At 37.8% G+C, this 19,478-nt stretch overlaps 1 protein-coding gene across 2 annotated transcripts in view; it reads right to left on the reverse strand.

Annotated features, from left to right (window-relative positions):
- LOC126753105 (ras-GEF domain-containing family member 1B) overlaps positions 1–19,478 on the reverse strand; it is a 244,149-nt gene that overhangs the window by 166,263 nt on the left and 58,408 nt on the right. For both annotated transcript variants that reach the window (XM_050464258.1, XM_050464257.1), the window contains exon 2: positions 7,521–8,364. In XM_050464258.1, coding sequence (XP_050320215.1) covers positions 7,521–7,880 — 360 coding nt within the window. In that variant the 5' untranslated portion in view covers positions 7,881–8,364. The remainder of the gene's footprint in view (positions 1–7,520; positions 8,365–19,478) is intronic.

A 19,478-nucleotide genomic window follows, 5' to 3' on the forward strand; every position in this document is an offset into this window, starting at 1 on the left:
TAGGTGAATAACTAATACAACGGCCATTGCTAATAAGGTTCCTGGCGGTAGGTATAAAACACTAGGGACAGAAACCCCCAAATCTCATGGAGGAAAACAAAGGAACGAAACGGACTGAAATATCGGTCCAAACGTCGGTGGCAGATGAGGCTGCTACAACAGCGATGTTATGGGCTGTGTCGCCAGCAGCACATCCACTGGAACGGGTGAAGTTTGCGGTAAGTGTAGTACTACTGCCAAACCAGCTTTACAGCCCACGGGTGCCACTGTCCATGAAGACTCGGAACCAAGAAAGCGCTGTAAGCATTAACGCAGAAAAAGAAGAAAAAGAACTGTTTCGCTCTCCTAAGCAGGCGATCGAGGGTTCAGGTTCTGGCAACAAGAGGGATCCCCGGAAGAAGCCAAACAAGAAAGGGTTGAAGGCAAAAGTGAGGTACAAGGCGGCAGTCTAAATATGTAACCCTCTTGAGGGTAAGTGCAGCCGTAAGGAAGAAGAGGTGAAACGGGCTTGGGCTGGAGAGCAATCGCCACTCGAAACTGGTGTAAGGCCTATCGCTGGAAAGATGCAGCGTTGGACGGAGAGCGAATCGAAGCCGCCACGAAAAGATGAAGTGCAAAGGTCTATCCTGGAAGCTAGATTTCCAGCACGCGGACAAACCGCCAACGTCCAAGTCAGCGGCGGTAGCCAATGAGATTGCGGAACGTCATTTGACCCTCGCGCTCATAGACCGCAGTAACTCGTTGAGACAAATGTCACAAAAGCGGTCGAAAATAGTACAAATTAAGCTATTGGAAGCACTTTTCTCGATAATGGATGCCGAACCGAGCGCACCCATGCCGTCATTTGATGGAGCAGGATGGCTAAGCGGAGTCAAAATGTTAAATTGTAACGACGACGTGACGACACCATGAGTAAGGGAAGCGGTCGGAAGGCTTCCAAGCCTGTGGGAAGGAGCGGAACTGGAGGTGGTGGACACATAATATGCTCTGCGGCTGTTACAGTGACAGAATCCGGACGTGCCAACTAGCGACTGCAGGGTGCTAAGCGTGCCGAAATTCATCAACGAAGATGGAGACCAAAGCAACATACTCCATATCAATAAGGCGGGTTCGGGAAGATCATGTGGGGCGTTGTGGGGCGTGTGCTTTATAGAGCCAGAAGCATACAAGACTTGCAACTAGCGAATATTCAATCAGATAATGCGCGTTAAAACTGTATTAAAGCGGACTCATGCGCTCAAACCACTCATTATCTGCATATATAAGACCCACCCGCAACAACAACAATATTTAAAAATTCGCTGTCGGATGCGGTGTGGGCAGCAGCAAACAATGTACAAACAATGTCGCATTAATGCAAGTAGGCGCAAACAACAAGAAATGGTTAAGTGCGAAAGAATATGTTGTTGTTGTTGTCGCTGCCTTTCGGCTCGTTCGACCACAATTTCAATTAAATATAATTAAGTGCATGTCAATAATTACATTTTAGCCATTAAAAAGTCATTTAAGTGTTTTATTGCATTTCGTTGGCAATATTATGCATACAACAACAACAAAAGTGGCAAAAAAATAAGGCCGCGACGGCAGCGAGAAACGCGCGTTTTTATATAGACGCTTTAAAGTTGCTAAAGCGCTTTGTTTGTTGTTGTTGTTTTTGATACAGTCACACACAAACATACAAATTAAAAATCAACCCCTAAATATATAAAACAACAACACTTACAATTATCGCTACATACGCATACACTTCTCCACGCGCTGGGTTCCTCGCTCTGCTCTCCTCTCTTTGTTACACATAAACTCCGCATTTGATTATGTAACTGTTTAATAGCGCTGTGCATTTTAAATAAATTGTTCTACATTAAGCAAAAGCAAAAGCAAAAATGTGCCAGCAAAGTGTTACAAACTTTGCAACAACAACAACGCATACAGCATGCGGCATATCGCGCGTATGTTGTAATGCGCCTAAATGTATGCTATTTGAGTTAAAATTAATATCTTTTGGCGTTTATCGCGTGCGTGCGCGCATTTATCGCTGTGCACTGTGGCGAGCATTGCAAATTAAATTTATTACTGTACTTTTAATTATGTTGCATTTAATGAATTAATGAGTAGCAAAATGTCAGCGCAAAAGGGTGCGCCAAACGCACACGCCACTGATTAATGTCATATTCCTTTTTTCGCATATTTTTTGTGCGCTAATTTTATACGCGCACTTTTTTGTCGCGGTTATAAATCAAGAGTTATCTTGAAAGTTGGAATTTAATTGGAAAATACGCCGCGGCTGATGATGGCTTTGCGTTCTTTTTTCGCTTACTGAAAAGTGTGGCTTATTTTATTCTAATGAAATCGAGTTCGCTTTTATTGACCGCTTACAATGAAGCTGAATAATGAAAATGAAGAAATAAAGTAAAAAAAAGGAAATATAATAAGTGCTTAATGCTTTCGTCGATTTTCCTGGAAGCACGGTTTACTGCGGAAAATTCTAAAAAATTCTGTCAGATAAAAGTTGAATTAATTTCGAACAAAGAAGTATATATTTCAAGCTTTTTTAAATGGTTAACATTTAATGCTGAGAATATGGATATTTTCTGTCATAGTCAAGTCTATAAAGAAGACTTTCTTAAAATCTCTGGTTAATCGGTCCAATAAAACCTGAAAAATCGTTGGTATTGTTTTGAGAAAGACAGTTTCAAGAAAACGCGTTTTTTCTGACAGAAGCAGTTTGGCAGCCGAATAAGCAAAATATCTACATACATATTTATAGTAAATCTACATACAACAAATACTGAAATGCATTTTCCAAATAGATTAGATAAAGGCTTTAAGTAGTTATGTTAAGTTAAGTTAAGAGTTCCATTCTAAAAGCCATCTCACTTGGGAAACTTGGAACGCCAGAACGTTGTGCTACCTACAAACTCTAATAATACGAGTATAGATCAGTAGACCCTGACAAAGCAAAAAAGCACTTTGAGCCTATCAAAATTTTTTTGAGATGGCTAGTGTCAGTTTCGGCTAAGTCTTCTGGTTCGTTGAAGGTAAGACTGCCGAAATATCGCAACTTAATTTTAGCACAGGTTGAACAATGTAAAAGAAAGTGCCTGAACATTTCCACCTCACCTTCCTCTGTACAATTTTGACACTTGCGTCCCACAATACTTTTAGCCTATTGAATAATGTCTTGTAAGAAGTGCTAAGATAGCGGCAAGATAAACTTTCCTAAGGGAAAGCAGTTCAGTAGATTTTTTGCGTTCTACTATAGGTCAAAAAGATCTTGTAGTCGCACAGGAGATCTCGTCGACCAACGCCTGCTAAGCGCATGTGAGGTTTCTTGCACTAATGCTAGAATTCAAGACGCCAATGGAGATCTAAGACGATTCCAATCCGATGTGAGTGGGGCAAGGGTGCGCTCTGTTGCTAGTTTATCGGCTTTGTAGTTAGCAGCGATTTCGCTATGACCAGGCACTCAAATGTGGCTGATGAAGCTTTGAGGACACAGTTAGCGAGTTCAGCTCTGGTGTAGTCGCTCTGTTGTGACGAATCCTATAAGAAGCTGCATTTCATAGTATTATATCTACTGACACCTTACTAGTAGCCAATCTTGCCTGAAAAACACTATAGCGTTTCGGTAGCCTAAGGTTAAGATTGACGTAGTGCTCCTTGACGGAACCTTCATCTACAATGCTCTTTCCTAACTTCGACCCATCCGTGAAAAAGCTCACTGCGGCTCTTCTTTCGACGCCTCCTTATCGTCATATCCCTTTTTGGTATGTATGTGGACAAAAGGCGACAGAGGTAGCTTCTGCGTCGCTGTGATCAGGATTCCAATTGAAGGAGCAGACAATTTCGTCGCGTTCTTGTTCTGATCCATACATATACCCAAATTGAAAGCTAATTTGACTAACTGGAACCGAACATTGGACATTTGGACGTTCTCGTATAAACAGAAGCAAGCAGTAGTCACCTGGTGCCAGGAACGGACTTAAGGTTGATGTATACGAACTTGCGAACCATGCTTTCTCAGCATCGAGCGAGTCAATATTCCTCTTTTAGTGATTCGCCTGGGCAATCGCTTTTTTTAGACTATCCAATTGTTGACAGTACAGGTCCGATTTAAAAGTTTCATCCTCAAAATATATTGGATAAAAACAATCAATAAACTGTGAGAAAAGTTTTCTTTATACTAAATCAAATTTTTCTAATGCAATATAGCATAAACCGCTCGCACTTATGGTATACAACGCGAGATACATATTACCATCTATTGCTACAATGATTGATTTCATTTAAAAAAACATACATATTGAGATTATGGCAAAGATTTACTATAAAAAATAAGTGTTATCCAAATTCTTCTTAAATAGTTTAGATAGTAGCCAAAATAGTGGTCCTCAGTTAACCGAAGTTACTCAATATTGCTTTTTGGGGAAGAATGGACCTAAAATCTAAAAATATAGTATGGTGGTTGGTTGGTAGAAAAGGGAAGGTGAATGAGCACTAGACATTACGCGGCTGCACTTAGGCCAACATTAGACTCATTGTGCTGCCGGGTGTTAACCAAATTAACCCTTATCCAGCACCTCAGTGGATATGGTAAGAAATCTGATTTTTTTCGACCCCAGCTGCACAATGTCACTTTAATTTTAGTAGTGGGAACCATGGAATATATCCCGTCTCTTCCGGCTGAAGACTTGGAATTCACATACTATAGATAATGTTCCAGCGTCTCATTATCCACCTCTACTCTGAATTCCAATTTTCTATATTTCTGAAGATGAGATCCTAAGAGTAGGTGCCCTGTGGTAATCCCAACATTTTTGCTAAGCTTCCTTTTGACTAGAAGTACGATCTTTTTGGTCTGTTCACCATCAACACTACCCCAAAGTAACCCTATGCTATGTCCTGTGTTGTTTGTGTTCCAAGACCTGAGCTGGTTGCCTTCGATATCTCAAATACTGTAATGCTTCCTGATTCTAATAAAATATCGCACTTATTGACGAAATTCTTCCATAGAAAATTTTTGTTGATTTTATTCAAAAACTATTTTTACTGCATTTAGATGCTTTTAAGTCATAAAATTCTTAAAGCATGACTTTCATTTTCTTCAAACAAAATTTTTATGCTTTTATTTCTTTTATTTTAAAAATGAAAATAATTCACTCTCAACAATGCAAATAAAAGTGCTAAAGCTGATTAAATTTCATATGGAAATTACCTTGGCAAATATACAAAATATTTTTCCACATATGTATGCACTTTTCGAACATTCGTACACAAACAAACATATACCTGAATATGTGATGTTTAACTTGGCTAAGCGCAGAACTTTATTTTGCTACGTTAAGTGCCATTTTATGAATGTTTTATAAATATTTGCATGTGCTATATGTATGTATGTATGTGTCGTAAAATGGAAAGGTTATGTAAATAACAAACGAAAATTTGTTGCCATGTGCTTTATGCCATTAGTTTAATAAATTATGACTCAATTTGAAGTGAACGTACTTGAAGAAAAAGGCAACCCAGTGGGAATAAGTAGGCCTATTGCTTTATTCAGATTTTTTATGTTAATATTCATTTTATTTTTCATTTTAGTTTTAATTTTAATTTGACGTTGAATTTTTTTTCAAGATTAGTCATAATTTTGGTTTTGATTTTATTTTAATTTTGACTTTGATTTAATTTTAAGTTTAACTTTAATTTTAATTTTAGTCTTAATTTTAATATTAATTTTGGTTTTAAATTTAGTTTAAAGTTAAGTCTTATTTTTAATTTAATCTTTTAGTGTTTTAGTTTTGGATTTAATTTTAAATTTAATTTTAGTTTTAAATTTAATTTTAATTTTAATTGTAGTTTAAATTTAAATTTTGATTTTAATTCTTATTTTAACTTTAATTTTATTTTAGTTTTAATTTCAATTTCAACCTTAATTTTAATTCATTTCTGATCTTAATTTTTATTTTAATTTTCATATTTGTTTTAATTTTAACTTTAATTTTAATTTATGTTAATTTAATAAATTAATTGTTTTAATTTTAATTTAAAGTATACATTTTTTTTAAATTTTAATTAAAATTTAAGTTTTAAGTTTAAGTTTAATTTTAAATTAAAGATAAGTTTCAGTAATATTTGTAACTTAATTAATTTATTATTTTAATTGAATTTAAATTTTAAATTTATTTCAATTTTAATTTAATGTTTTTATTTTCATTTCTTGTTTCAATAATTTTTGTAGTTTGATTTTAATTTTAAGTTAAAGTTAAATTACAGTAACTTTTGGGATTTAATTTAAATTTAATTAATGTGTTATTTTAAATTAATTTTATTGTTCAAGTTTAAGTTTAAGTTTAAGTTTAAGTTTAAGTTTAAGTTTAAGTTTAAGTTTAAGTTTAAGTTTAAGTTTATGTTTAAGTTTAAGTTTAAGTTTAAGTTTAAGCTTTAGTTTAAGTTTAACTCGCTAAAATATAACAACTAAAATTTTTTTCTTCTGAAACGTCCTTTAAATAAAATTTTTGTATATTCTTACAGGCAAGCTGTCATACACACATGCCTTCACGGCCGTTATAAGCGTATATTTGCAGAAAGGTTGTCATTTGTCTGTATGCGTTTTCTCACAAGCTGAAGTTCCTTTACAAGTGCGAAATTTTAAAGCAAGTAAACTCACATATGGAACCATGAACAGTTGAAGAGCAAACAGCTTACAATTTAATAACGATTCAATTTACTTATTATTTCTATATGTTTGGCATATACATATGTACAGTTGTAGGTAATTTGCTCTAAAACGACTACTACAGCATAAAAGCACATGCGAAATGAGTTCGAGAGCAAGCACTTCAGCAACTTTTGAAATTCGAAAATATTTTCTCTTATTGTTTGTTGTTGATGTTTGTAGCAGTTACTCAAATGTATGGCATGTCACACATACAGACGCACATTCGGGTATAAATTGGGCGAATATGCATGCATTTAAGCAAAAATACGGTTCTGGTATTTACACAGCTGGCAGTGGAACTTTCTGTCGAAAAGTACACAGTTTAAAAAACTGTTTAAAAACTCGTTCCTTCGTCTACAATTGAGTGGCGGCACTGCATACAGCAGTAACTACTTTGGCACAGTTACACGCAAATAAGGGTGTGTGCTACCCAAATGCAAATTTAAGGTGGCCGGATATTTTCGTAATGAACTTAGCATGCTTTGCCACATGGTTGCAAATATTTGCCTGAAAGTAAGCAGCGACATTTCTGAGCTTTTGAGCAAATATTGAAATGCTGCTTTAGACAAATAGAGTTTGAGTACAGTTTGAGATGTAAGTTCTCGCTTTGGTTGGATGTTTGGGAAAATTATATGTAATTTTATTTTTAAACTAAAATGGAAAACGAAATTATTTATGAAAGTTTTAAGTTAGGTGCAATTGATAATTTTTTCGAAACAAAGAAGGTGGCGAAAGAGTAGTATATTGGTTTAAAACTCGAATACTTCTTCAAGTAATCGATTTGAAATATTGTATCGTTTCTCACCTCGAGCTTCTGAAACCCCAACTCCAAATCGTACGCGTCCAATTGTTCGCTGTGCCTACGGCGATGACGCACACCGTCACCGGGCGTCGCCGTCGCGAAAGCGCTCTCCGCCGCCGTCGTGTATATGGTCATACCTGCGTTGCCAGCGTTGCCGGCACCATCAGCGACAACAACAACGTTGCCATGCTCATCCATAGTGGCGGCAGTGGCGCCCACGCAGCCGCCAGCGCCGTTGTCATCGTCCGCCGTGACATATTTATCGCGATCACGTTGTCCGCGCGACTTCTGTAACACTGTTTGTCTGCAACGTGTACCACAAGCGATTGCCGATATTTTACTAGCATAATAGTACATAGCCATGTGTCACGTTTGGTCGAAGGTCCGGACGCGTTGCCCGGACATTTGTGTTTACTGGCGGAATATTGATGGCGTGCGACATGTGCGGGCGTGGGCGTGTGTGCTGAAGTGTCCGGTACACCGGTGTGTTGTCATCTTTGCGTGGTGTAACCGATATTTCCGTTTTACAGCGGAGTTTGCGTTGGTTTAAGATTTATTAAAAGTCACTTGCAATTACTTTTTTTCACTTTTTTGGTGATTGCTTTTTCCAATTTTTATTTTCATCATTTCACTTCAATTTAAATTTTTTTTTTCACTTTTTGCTTTTGTTTCGCAATTTCCACACTAACTTTTCATTGTTGTGCATGTATTGGTATTGCATTTGGAAAACTATCAATCAGTTTTTGTGTGTGATTTGTTAGTAATTTGTTCTGATCAGCATTTTGCTGTTGTATTTTTTTTTTGTTGTTTGGTGAGTTTAGTTGAATACTCTCGAATTTCAGCTCATCTGTAAATAGAAAGAAAATTATTCAAATGGTTTTGTGTTATTTTCAACATGGTTTTTTTCTTTTGTTTTTATATACTATATATTCTGACAAAATAGTACCCAAAAATTGGTAATAAAATGCAAAATATTTAAATAATCATTAATATTTATATCCCCTCCAGTAGTAATACACTTATGTCAACGTTTTTCCCATTTTTTCCATTGTTTTATATTCTTATTTAATTTAGAAAGCAAGCCAATTACAAAATGCCAGTGCGTATGAGTGACATTGTTTATAAATATATTGGGTAGTCGAAAAAGTTTTTTCGTATTTTGTCAATAGATGTCGGTGCAGTCGTATATCTCCAGTGCTACCAATCACAATGTGTCATACTATATAGTGCTGGAAAGGTGAGCTTCGTTTAACAAAAAAAAAAAATAAATAAATTTGAAGAAGTTGAAAAAAAGTTAGATCTGTTTAAAAATGAATGAAAATAATGAAGAAATTCGCTATATTATGAAATGTTTGTATAAAAAAGAGAAGAATGCAACGCAGGCCACCAACGAAACTTATGAAGTTTACGGAGACGAAGACGATCAGTTCGTGTAGCACAAGAATGGTTTGCTTGCTTCCTTTGCGGAATTTTCGAATTTTCGATTTACGCTAATGAAAGTTTTACACATAGTGTCTCTCGCGGAAAAATGGCGAAAAGTGGTCGACCAAAATGGTACATATTTGTTTATTTTTTATTATTATAAATATAAAAAAAGTTGAACTTTGATTAAAAATACGAAAAGACTTTTTCGACAACCCCATATATTTGCTACTTGCATTTCAACTTTTTATCAATTATATAAATTTACACTTTATGCACAAAAAAATTAATGATTCACAATAATTATGTTCTACTATTATTATTACTGCAATAATTTTATGTTTAAAACGAAAGCCAATTTGAAAATGCCAGTGCGTATGAGTGATATTTTTTAATAATCCCTTTGCTTGCTTATTATCTGTACCTAATTCATAACTGCACACACTTTCAGTAAGTTGAATTTTTCTGTTCTAAAAAAACGTTTCTCATATGCATATATACAAATACATTATGATAAAAAAGTACCCGGAAAGTGTAAAAAACGCAATATATTCATCAATATATATTTTGTCGACTTTAAAGTAATCTCCATCAGCTGTAATGCACTTATGGCACTCGATTTTTCAATTCATTTTTCACGAGCACTTTTTGGCATGGCCTTCAGCTCCTTCAGCGAATATTGTTTTATCTCTTCGATCGACTGAAAGTGAGGTGCATGGAGCGGCAATTTCAGTTTGGGGAACAAGAAAAAATCACACGCAGCCAAATCTGGTGAATACGATGGTTGATCGTTGGTATTCATTGCGTTTTTGATCTTAAATTCGGTCATAATCGTGGCTCGTTGCATTAACATAGTGTGAAATCCAATAATTGTCTTCCACAATCACGGCCGTTTTCGACGGATGTTCTCGCGCAAACGCCTCGATACGGCCAAATAGAACTTTTCTTGATCGTCTGTCTCTCCGGAACAAATTTATAATGTACCAAACTACGAATATCGATGAATGTGTGATGGGAATTTGCAAGATCAAGCATGTCTAAAGAGACCTGTTTACGGCCCTCCTTTTGAAAAAACTCAGCTTTTTCGGGACGAGTCGAGCAAGAACGCGTTTCTTACCCAAAATGTCCTCAAAAATCATTCGAACGGACTCGTGAAAGCTGTCGAGCTCTCTTGCCATCTCTCCAACACTTGCCTGACAATTTTTAAGCGCCATATCCTTCACTTTTTTAATTTTAATATTTTCATCGGTTGAAAAGGTCGTCCAGAACGAGGCATATCTTCTACGATCGCTCGGTCGTCTTCGAAGGCTTGGTACTATTCGTAGGCTCGTAAACTTTTTCCAATATTCGCAACGATTTCGCATATTAAATTTGATTAAAAATACAAAATTTGAGACAGATTCTTTGTTCGATAAAAAAAATTTCACGTCCTTGAATCAAAAAGTTCTCATCATCACGGTTTTTTCCCTTGTGATCATTTAAAAAATAAGCTTCGCACTCTTTATCAAAATTTCAGAGGGCATCTAATATGCGGTTCCTATCAATTTTATGTCCGTTCTTCCTTGTTATTATAAGTTCAGATATACTGATATTAGACCTGGAAATGTCCGACGATACATACCTGCTATGCAAGGAATATCGCTGCGATAATCGCGTGACATTGAATAAGCTAATAAGTTTGCGGCAAACATTTTGGAATGAGTAGTCACATTTGGCTTACCGAGCGAGGCCTGAAACTTGCCATTGGAAAAAAGAGATTGCATTGCTAACCAATAAGCATATTCCGATTGTAGTAGACATAGGGACTCTAAGAATACAAATGATTGCCAATTATTTGGGCCTTTAGACACCAAGTTTACGTACTGGGTACAAATCCAAAACTCTGTGGAAACGGCGTCTAAAATGACTGATGGCTTATATCAAACCGTCACAGGACAAACGAAAGGTTCTAATGTCGGCCAATTCTTTATATATTTTTTGTGTACAAAAAAGGAAGCCAACCAGCTTTCACTGTTTCAATGTTTTTTAGTAAAAAATGTACACACATAAAGTATTTTCTTAACCAATTCACTTAACGAGCAAATGGGAAATGGTATTCAACAAGTCAAAACTGCCGAAATCAGAGAAATCCTTAATTCTTTGTGCTATGAATATTTAAAAATAAACTGTAAATAAGAGAGAGCAGCACATGCAACAAGATTTGAGACAAACCTACGCACGCACACAGTTACAAAGCTATGTAAGTAAATTTACATGAATTCGCAGGCGGACAAGTGTGTGTGGGCTAAGAAAGACTAAGAAAGGGCTATTAGCACGCCTAGGCGACTACTTCGATATGCTGCAGCGTTTGCAAAGCCTTAAGCTGAAGCCTATGCATGCATGTCAATACATACATAAATATTTAATATACACACATATAAATAAATAAGTATATATTGTTATATTTATACGCTTAACGGTATGTAAATACATGTACATAAGCTTGTGCTGTTATAAATTTCTTATGCACATAAGTAGTGTGGTCAGAAAGCCACAAAGTCATCACTTCTCTACGCGGCAACCAAGTAAGGCCGAGGAACTGAAGAATGCTCTAGCGCAGGGGTGGCGAACGGCAGTTGACAAGTCAGTGGTCTCAAGTAAAGTAGTTGCTGAGTTGAAGTAATTTTCATCGCTGCTTTCTAATCAAAATTTACGCATATGGAATTTAAAATGAGCATTAGCTTTGATAGCCGAAAGGTTAAATAGCAGCGCTTAAGTGTTGAGAGGGGAGATAGTGGCGAGAATTGCGGTCGAAAGAGGGTAAAGCACAAATTTAGAGAAATCCAATAGCTAATGCGGAGTGTTGTTGAAATTGTTTTGCGTTAAACTTTAGAAAAGACAATATGCTGGAAATAAGGTGTTTGAGTTGCAGAGCGGGTTGGCAGCGCAAGACAAAGATAATGCACACTTCCGAATAAGCTAATCATGCTTAGAGGGTTTAAAATTGCATGATTAGCGGTTTACTTTTTATAAGCATAGCTAGCTAGAGAGTAAACTAAAGGGATTTGAGAGTATCCCTTTGTATTGGCATCAGACCAGTTAAGAGGGTATTCTAGTCTACAATAGAAATTTGAAAAAAGAAATTATTTTTTCGTAATTCGATAGTTTAGTTATACAAGAATATCTTTCTAAAAGACCGTTTAGTTTTAATTTAAAATTTTTAAATAGTTTCGACTATACCAACAGGAGAAAGAATCACTGGCGCTCCTTATCAACCCATGAACTGTTGAGGCTTCCATTATTCAATAGCTTGTGGCACAATACATCGACGTAGTATTTCCTACAGCGCTCACAAGAGTCCAATTATGGGGCTGCAAGCAATAATCTAAGCAAATAGACATTCTCCATACTGCGCGTGTGTTATCTTCACTGATTTTTTATAAACCGATACTTGAACATATTTGCGCTCGAACTCAGAAATACACACTTATACACTGCCTCTATAAGCATGTACATGCGTTTAGTGCCTAACTTCGTTACACATAAATCACTGACATTAAAAGTTCGTGTATTATACACTGGGGAACAATTTCGCGGCTAGAAACGGGCATAAAAGCAACAAGCTCACTTATTTTGCGTGGCAATTCGCATGTCCGGAAGTAGGCGCATGTGTGAAAGTTTGCTTAAAGAATCTTTTGTGTGTACGTGATTGGCTAGCCTAGGAGCTTATCAATCGCCAGATAACTTCAATTGACTTTTTATTGTACGCAGTAAATAAATTAAGTCGAAGAATTGGCAAAACTTCTGCACTTAAGTAATGTGAACGACATAAGTTGGCTAACAACGGTGTATCATATGTAGTAAGAATATATATATGTCTCACTGCAAATGGATGTCATTGTAGGTGATGGTAAAATTCCTAAGTGAACATGATGACGTACTGTATACACACATACATATACAAATCAAGAAGCAATTAATATAACGGAATAAAACATTGCACCAGCAATTCCTTTAGAGTATTCCACCATACAACCAAAAATGCGTAATCTCACCCAAAACTGTTCAAGCCCATCGGTACCGAATCCATAACTCGAAGTCTCTCTAACTCGTGTGATTTTTATGGATTATGAGGATTCGAGTTAGTGAAGTTCAAATGTATATATAATTGTTGGATTCCGAATCTCTGGTTGACGTTTTGTTTTTCACCGGGCTGAATGTCAGGACTCGACGACCGAGACTCTCTCCCCCCACGAGTCCCACACCAAATTTGCGCTCCTTTATATGTCCACTGCAGTAAATGCCACAAAGACCAACTCGTCTCAGTCCTTGCCCCGTCCATCGATTTCTTGGACGGCGGCAATGTCAGCCTTTACTCTTACGAGGACATCAACCAGCTGGGCAGCTGCATGTTCCCAATTAAGGAACCGGACATTCCAGGTGCATGCCTTTAAATCGTAATCCTTTGCAGGGGTGGTTATCAAAAGGAGTGTCTCTCAACCAAGGCTGATTTTTTCTTTTCATTGGAGGTGTTTTCTACGTGACGGGTCCCAACCCTGTGCCCAACCCTCGTGAGGGATGTTTCGCCTTCTCACTTTAGCTCGCTTTTAAGGCTACACAGAATGTAATAGGTCAAAGACCGGAAGTTGTGAGCTGCTTGAGTCGTATGTATAACCATATTTTCTGCCTTTCCCAAGTGAAATGTAATCAGAGAACTTTCCTCACTTGCGTGAACTTGTACACATGGCTCCATCTGCCTTTAAAGTATTTCCCCGGCTTTGATTCTAGCAAGTTGTTGCTATGGATATTAGTATTTCGACAGGTGTAGACTTCCGTTGGTGACAGACATCGCTTGTAAGAAAATATTTCGAAGTTATTGCTATCTATCAAAAGGGTTCTGTTAGAAACTCAGTCAAGAATTGAAGGATAAAATTAATTTTCACTTCACAAAAACCGTAAATGAACCTAACTTGTAGTCATTATCGGTGTGATGCAAATAAATAATAGAAAATATCAGAAACTAAAAGAGGAGATTGGGCATTTAAAGGGATTCAATCAGCGATACCCCGAAATTCTGTCCTCCTTCAACTGCTACTCGTAGCAACTTTTTCCCTGCTCACAAACCGACGAGGGATGTGGATGGGGAGGAGTTGGTTAAGTGAGCGTATACACGGAAGGGTCGAGACTAGGTGGGAGGAATAGAGGTTGAAGGGTTGATACGAAGCGTAGCCTCCTTCAGGGAGGTGCGCATTCACTCCGGTATCAGAGCGGCCGTTGAGCTCGCGAACTGTGTTCTCAAAACTTGACAAAGAGTGTCTGTCCTCACTAGAAATTGCATCAAGCCACTTCATAATCAGCCTTATTTAAGTGCCTGGTCATAGTGGAATCGGTGGCAACTGCATGGTCGATTAGCTAGCCAGAGGGGGCAACCTTGGATTTTCATTGGTTAGCACTGGACCAGTGGACCTCGGGTACGCTCAGCATGCGCTTATCGTTGACCTGTTCTTGTGCAAGTGATATATCCTTTGCAAATAGAGTAGATCCCTTGAGATCGTTCGCACGTCTTGTCCTTAGCAAAGTTCATCATGACGCAATAGCAGGGATTCTTGCTGGGCATTGTTTACTAGGAATTCATGCGGTAAGCCTTACATTGACGGACGAAATTTGTTAAAGTTGTATGGAAGGTGAGGTGAAAACAAATTGCCATTTTTTCTCCATTGCCCAGTGTTTGCAAGGCGGAGGATGTAACATCTCGGTGGTCTTACCTTCGGGGAACCAGGAAACATAGCCTAAACTGTCACTAACCGCCTAAACAAATTTGCTTTTGGCGCAAAGCGAGCTTATAAAAATTCGTTAATACCTGAGCCGGGTGTTTGAACATGAACAGAGATAAATGAAGTATCATAACCACCTTAATCCCGGTTGATATATCATACATTGCTTGTTAGTAAGAAACAGACTCACCCTCATAAAAGTTGTAAGAGGATTTAAACCAGTTCAATTCACTGCTGGGTATATTCAGACATAAATATCTTTAAACTCTAATTCAATACTGCAGTAAAGCTTTCTTCGCCTTCATATTGTTCACTTAATAAAAGCGTATTGGATATTTCTTTATGTGATTCTTCAGATGCGTATTCTTCATCGCGCTATATTATCTAGTTTCTTCCATGCTCGCTATGCTTTCTCGCACTTCTTTTCTAACTTTTCCAATTTTGCTGTGTTGCGTAAAAGTTTCGCACAAAACCACCTCTTCCACTTCATCAAAACGCGGAGCAAAAATGCAAATACAAAACAAGAAGGGGTTAGAATTATGTTTCTTCGGTCCTGCCATGCGTTTTGCAACTTCGGACGCATTTTTATTTTTGAAAGTTTTGCGTTTATTTCACGCTTTGACTTGCTGTCAATGCTTTTCCTTTTTCTCGCGCATTATTGTTGTGCGTTCATAAGAAGAGAGAGAGTTAAGACGGCCGCTTTTAGGCATCTTTAGCCGTCACCGGCAGCGCTAGTTAACCTTTGGCTTTTGCTCACTTTGCTTTGGGTCTCACTTTGGGTTTGCCTAGGCGCTTAAAATGTCATTATCATCAATCTTTTTTGTTGTTACTTTTACATCGCATATTGTTGTTGGGCGTTGAGCGTTCGATTGCAGCGTATGCAAAGTGTCAATTTTGTTGTGCGCCTGTCAGCTGGCTTGACACTTTCACTTTAAATGCGATGACCCTTTTTCCTTTTTATTGCGCATATGTGTGTATGTGCCTTAACACATATTGATGATAATTGTGTGGGTTGGATTTTCCATTCTTTGTTGTGTATGTGTTTTTTTTGGAATTTTCGTTAATGCTTGTTTGTGCTTGGTTCTTGCGGATGATAGGAGACATAATGTGGTAAATTCCTACTTAATAAACCGTAATGTTGTTCGCTGTGAAAAAGGTGTTTAATGTGGGAGGACATCATTCAGGGAGATATTTGTGCGGTTGCGGGCTTTTTTTTAGGATAGTTGAGGAAGAACTTTGGTTGCATTAACTTATTTGAAATAGTTTGAGCCAGATTTTTTCCAATTTTCAATTTCCGCCAAAAGAATATATTTGTACTGACTCATACGTTTTTGATATTTGAAACATATAGTAGTATATTACGAGTATCCCTCTGGTATAATCTGCATCAAATACCTGTAGAAAACCACCAGCTCAAGTAAAACTGATATTAATTTAATTACTACAAGAAGGACGTAAAAGTTCCCAAATATACCTCGTCTCTCCCTTGGAGGGTCACATTTTCAAGTTATTGTTAAGATAAAATACCTTAGGGTTACCCTTGATAGAGAGCTGTCATAATTCATTTTCAAATATAGTAGATTGGTTATAGTAAGGATTGCATCAGATGCCTTATAAGTGTTGCTGCAGAGGAGCTATAGGGAAAAGGTGGGGACTCTCACCTGAAGTGCTGCTTTAGGTGTGCAAAATCATAGTCAAGCCAATTATGTTCTACGGTGTATTCGTATAGTGGAGCGCGCTCGAAAACGCTACACTTGCTCTGCAGCTTGAACGTGTTCAAGAGCGGTCTCATTGGCATTTTCGGTACACTGCGGGCTACACCAATAATAAAACTTAATGCCATTTTACACAAAACACCCGTGGACTTTGCGGGTAGGTATATATATTTCTGCACAGTGCACTTTAAGGCATTTAGTTTCTTGACACATTCCCATATCACGTTCGATTTGTTTGTGCAGGATGATATTGCCTACAGGGCAGCACGGCTATCGCTGCTCTCATACCGATGAGTGATATGTAGACAAAGAGTCTCTGGAGAAGAGTCGCAGTGAGTTCTTTAAGAATGAGCCGAAGGAGAATATTCTGAAGACTCATTTGTTTTGGCTACCGTTTCTTGGTTTTCAAGAGAAATGGCATGGATCTTTCAGGGAGTGTTGCTGACAGCAAGCAGCAGAGCGGCGATATTAGCATTGAGTTCAAGGAGTATCTGCCTTTCTTAGAAATACCATCTAACTGTTTGGTCATCAGACTCATTTGTGTTCTTGAGAGCATGGATCCTTTTCCCTGTTTACATCGGAGTACAAACTAGTTGGATCTCTGTTGTCATCTTGAGTTCTAGCACCAGGACTAATGGACCAAGCGCGTGCTTAAAAGCCGTTGGTCGTAGAACGCCTTATAAAACCTATTGTGGAATTTGTCAGGAGGTAAAAGAAGAAGAGTCTATAGAAGATTTTCTATGCGATAGTTTTATATATCTCCGTCAGGGTGGTAAGGTTGAGATAAGTTGTCATCGAGACCATCCAATAGTAAGCCCAGGAAATGTGCTGTTTCAACAAGTTTAACCTTCTAATGAAGCTGCGCGATGGTTACTTTCGGTTCTCGCGCTAACTCGAGCTCGTGGTCTGCAATGGGTGGTGGTTTGACTCCAAGTACGCATTCACTGAGATGGAGTATGTGAAGGTATTTATGGCTCCACAGTGAATGGCGGTGAGTCTTGTGGGCGTATTGTCTTATGTCGTCGACATACTTAAGGAAAGACCTCTTTTAAGGTTTTAGGAGACGGTTCCACTTCAAGCAGGCGACTGCAGGAATGGTTTCTACGAAAACACATCAGCAGAAACTGGCTTGAAGAGCAGTTCATTATGCTCCTTAACAGAGGGCATACGGACCTCATTGAGCGGATGTTCCATCGGAGACATCAAGAGGCATCCCCTTATAATCACGAGTGCGGCTTCCTCGTCTGCGCTTCACTTCAGCCGGGCGACCATATTGGTGTGGCGTCGTTAAGAACCGGACGACCGATTGTCTTATATGTTGCCAACAACATTTCGTTGTCTTTTTTCCATCTGCTGCTGGCTAGCGACTTGATGATCTTGTTACGGATCTATACTTTGGCAATAATCGGGGTCGTATGAAGAGTAAAGAAGCACAGGGTAGATTTAACCCCGTTTGGATCGGTGAGTATTAGATTATAGGAAAATAATCTCAACATATGGTTCAGTATAGTTTTTTATTGATTAACTTTATCAGGAATACAAGGGATTTTCGTTTCGTTAATTTTTCAATAAGCCACTTGAAGGCCTAGGAGCGTCGTTAAACATCCATCTTATCTACCTATCTGCTTACTGACGTTTGGTTATGATTGACTTGTTAGACGAGAAATATTATACAAAGCTCACAAAAATAGTTTCATAACAAAATTAAAGGTTGTTCTATAAAATTTCTATAAAATATTTAATTTATCAAAGCCAGACGAAACATGCGGAGAAGACTTATGAGGCTTTTTCACGGTGGCGAGTTAAACGAAGTTCTCTTAAATGCTCTAAATTAAAAAAAAAATATGTCTTTTTTTGTGAATTCAGTATAAACCGAAGCTTTTCTATTATGTGAGATATTTTCATCATAATAAACAGCATTTTAAAGAAATGCAACTTTTTTATCAGAGCAAAATTTTTTTGAAGAAACTTTAACAATGTATGTAAGCGATTCCATAGTCAGCGCCTCAGGGTTACTTGGCAACAGAAGCTCGAAATTCAGCAATTAATTAATTATTTAGCGCCCGAGTTAATTGGTCATACAATTTTTGCCATTAAAAGCTTAATTCTAACAAAGCATTTAACACGCTGGCGCCTGCGACAATGAAAACATTTTCGTTGCGGAAAAATTCTAGTTCTGTGTGTGAAAAAATTAATTAAGTGCAACAATGGCAAAAAACAGCGCTTGTCATTTGGCGAGTAATTAAAAACAAAAAGTAATGCTGCCATATGGCATATGTAATTGAAAAAGTAATAATAAAGAGAGAGAGTTGCATATATATTAGATAATTTATAGCGACACACTTCTGTCGGCAAACACTTTCATGAGCTCATTTGGCAAACGCTTTTTTTCAACACTTGCTGCATGTTGCATGCCACGCGCACGAGTGTGTGTTTGTGTGCACATTTGCTGAAGCGCAACCTCACTCTGTTGACTGCGAAAAGTCGTAAAAAATTTATAGCCACACACATATACACATACACACGATATAAGCGGGTAGCGGGGCGCATTCGTGGCAGTGTTAGTTATTGTGTGCTTTGTTGCAATTAAGGCATGGACAAATGACATTTGTCAGGAATGCAAGTTAATAAAAAAAGTGCAACTGAAACATCAAATGAAACAGGACACAAATAAAAAGCAGCGTACAGTGGCAGCCAGCGCGCAAAAAAGTATGCATTGCTTGAAGGCGAGCAGTTTTTTGCAAGGCAAATGTCATGCATATGACAGGAGCAGCTTAAGTGGCGGCAGCGTGAGGAGTGTGTGGAGTGTTGCATATACATATGCATGCAGCATGCGAACTATTCGCGCGAGTGACAGTAGCCAAGTGTTGAAGCTTTTTTTGTGGCACATACATACACACACACATACATATAACATAGCATGGTGTGACACACATCGACACTGTTGCCGCTTTAACAAAGTGAATGACAACTTGTATGCCACACACACACACACTAAACTTCTCTCACTGACTAAGTCTGTCTGTATGTGTGTCTGTCGGCAAAGCGATGGTGATGTACACCGATCCGTC

The sequence above is a fragment of the Bactrocera neohumeralis genome, chromosome 3 (assembly GCF_024586455.1).
Source record: "Bactrocera neohumeralis isolate Rockhampton chromosome 3, APGP_CSIRO_Bneo_wtdbg2-racon-allhic-juicebox.fasta_v2, whole genome shotgun sequence".
In the NCBI taxonomy this organism is placed as follows: domain Eukaryota; kingdom Metazoa; phylum Arthropoda; class Insecta; order Diptera; family Tephritidae; genus Bactrocera; species Bactrocera neohumeralis.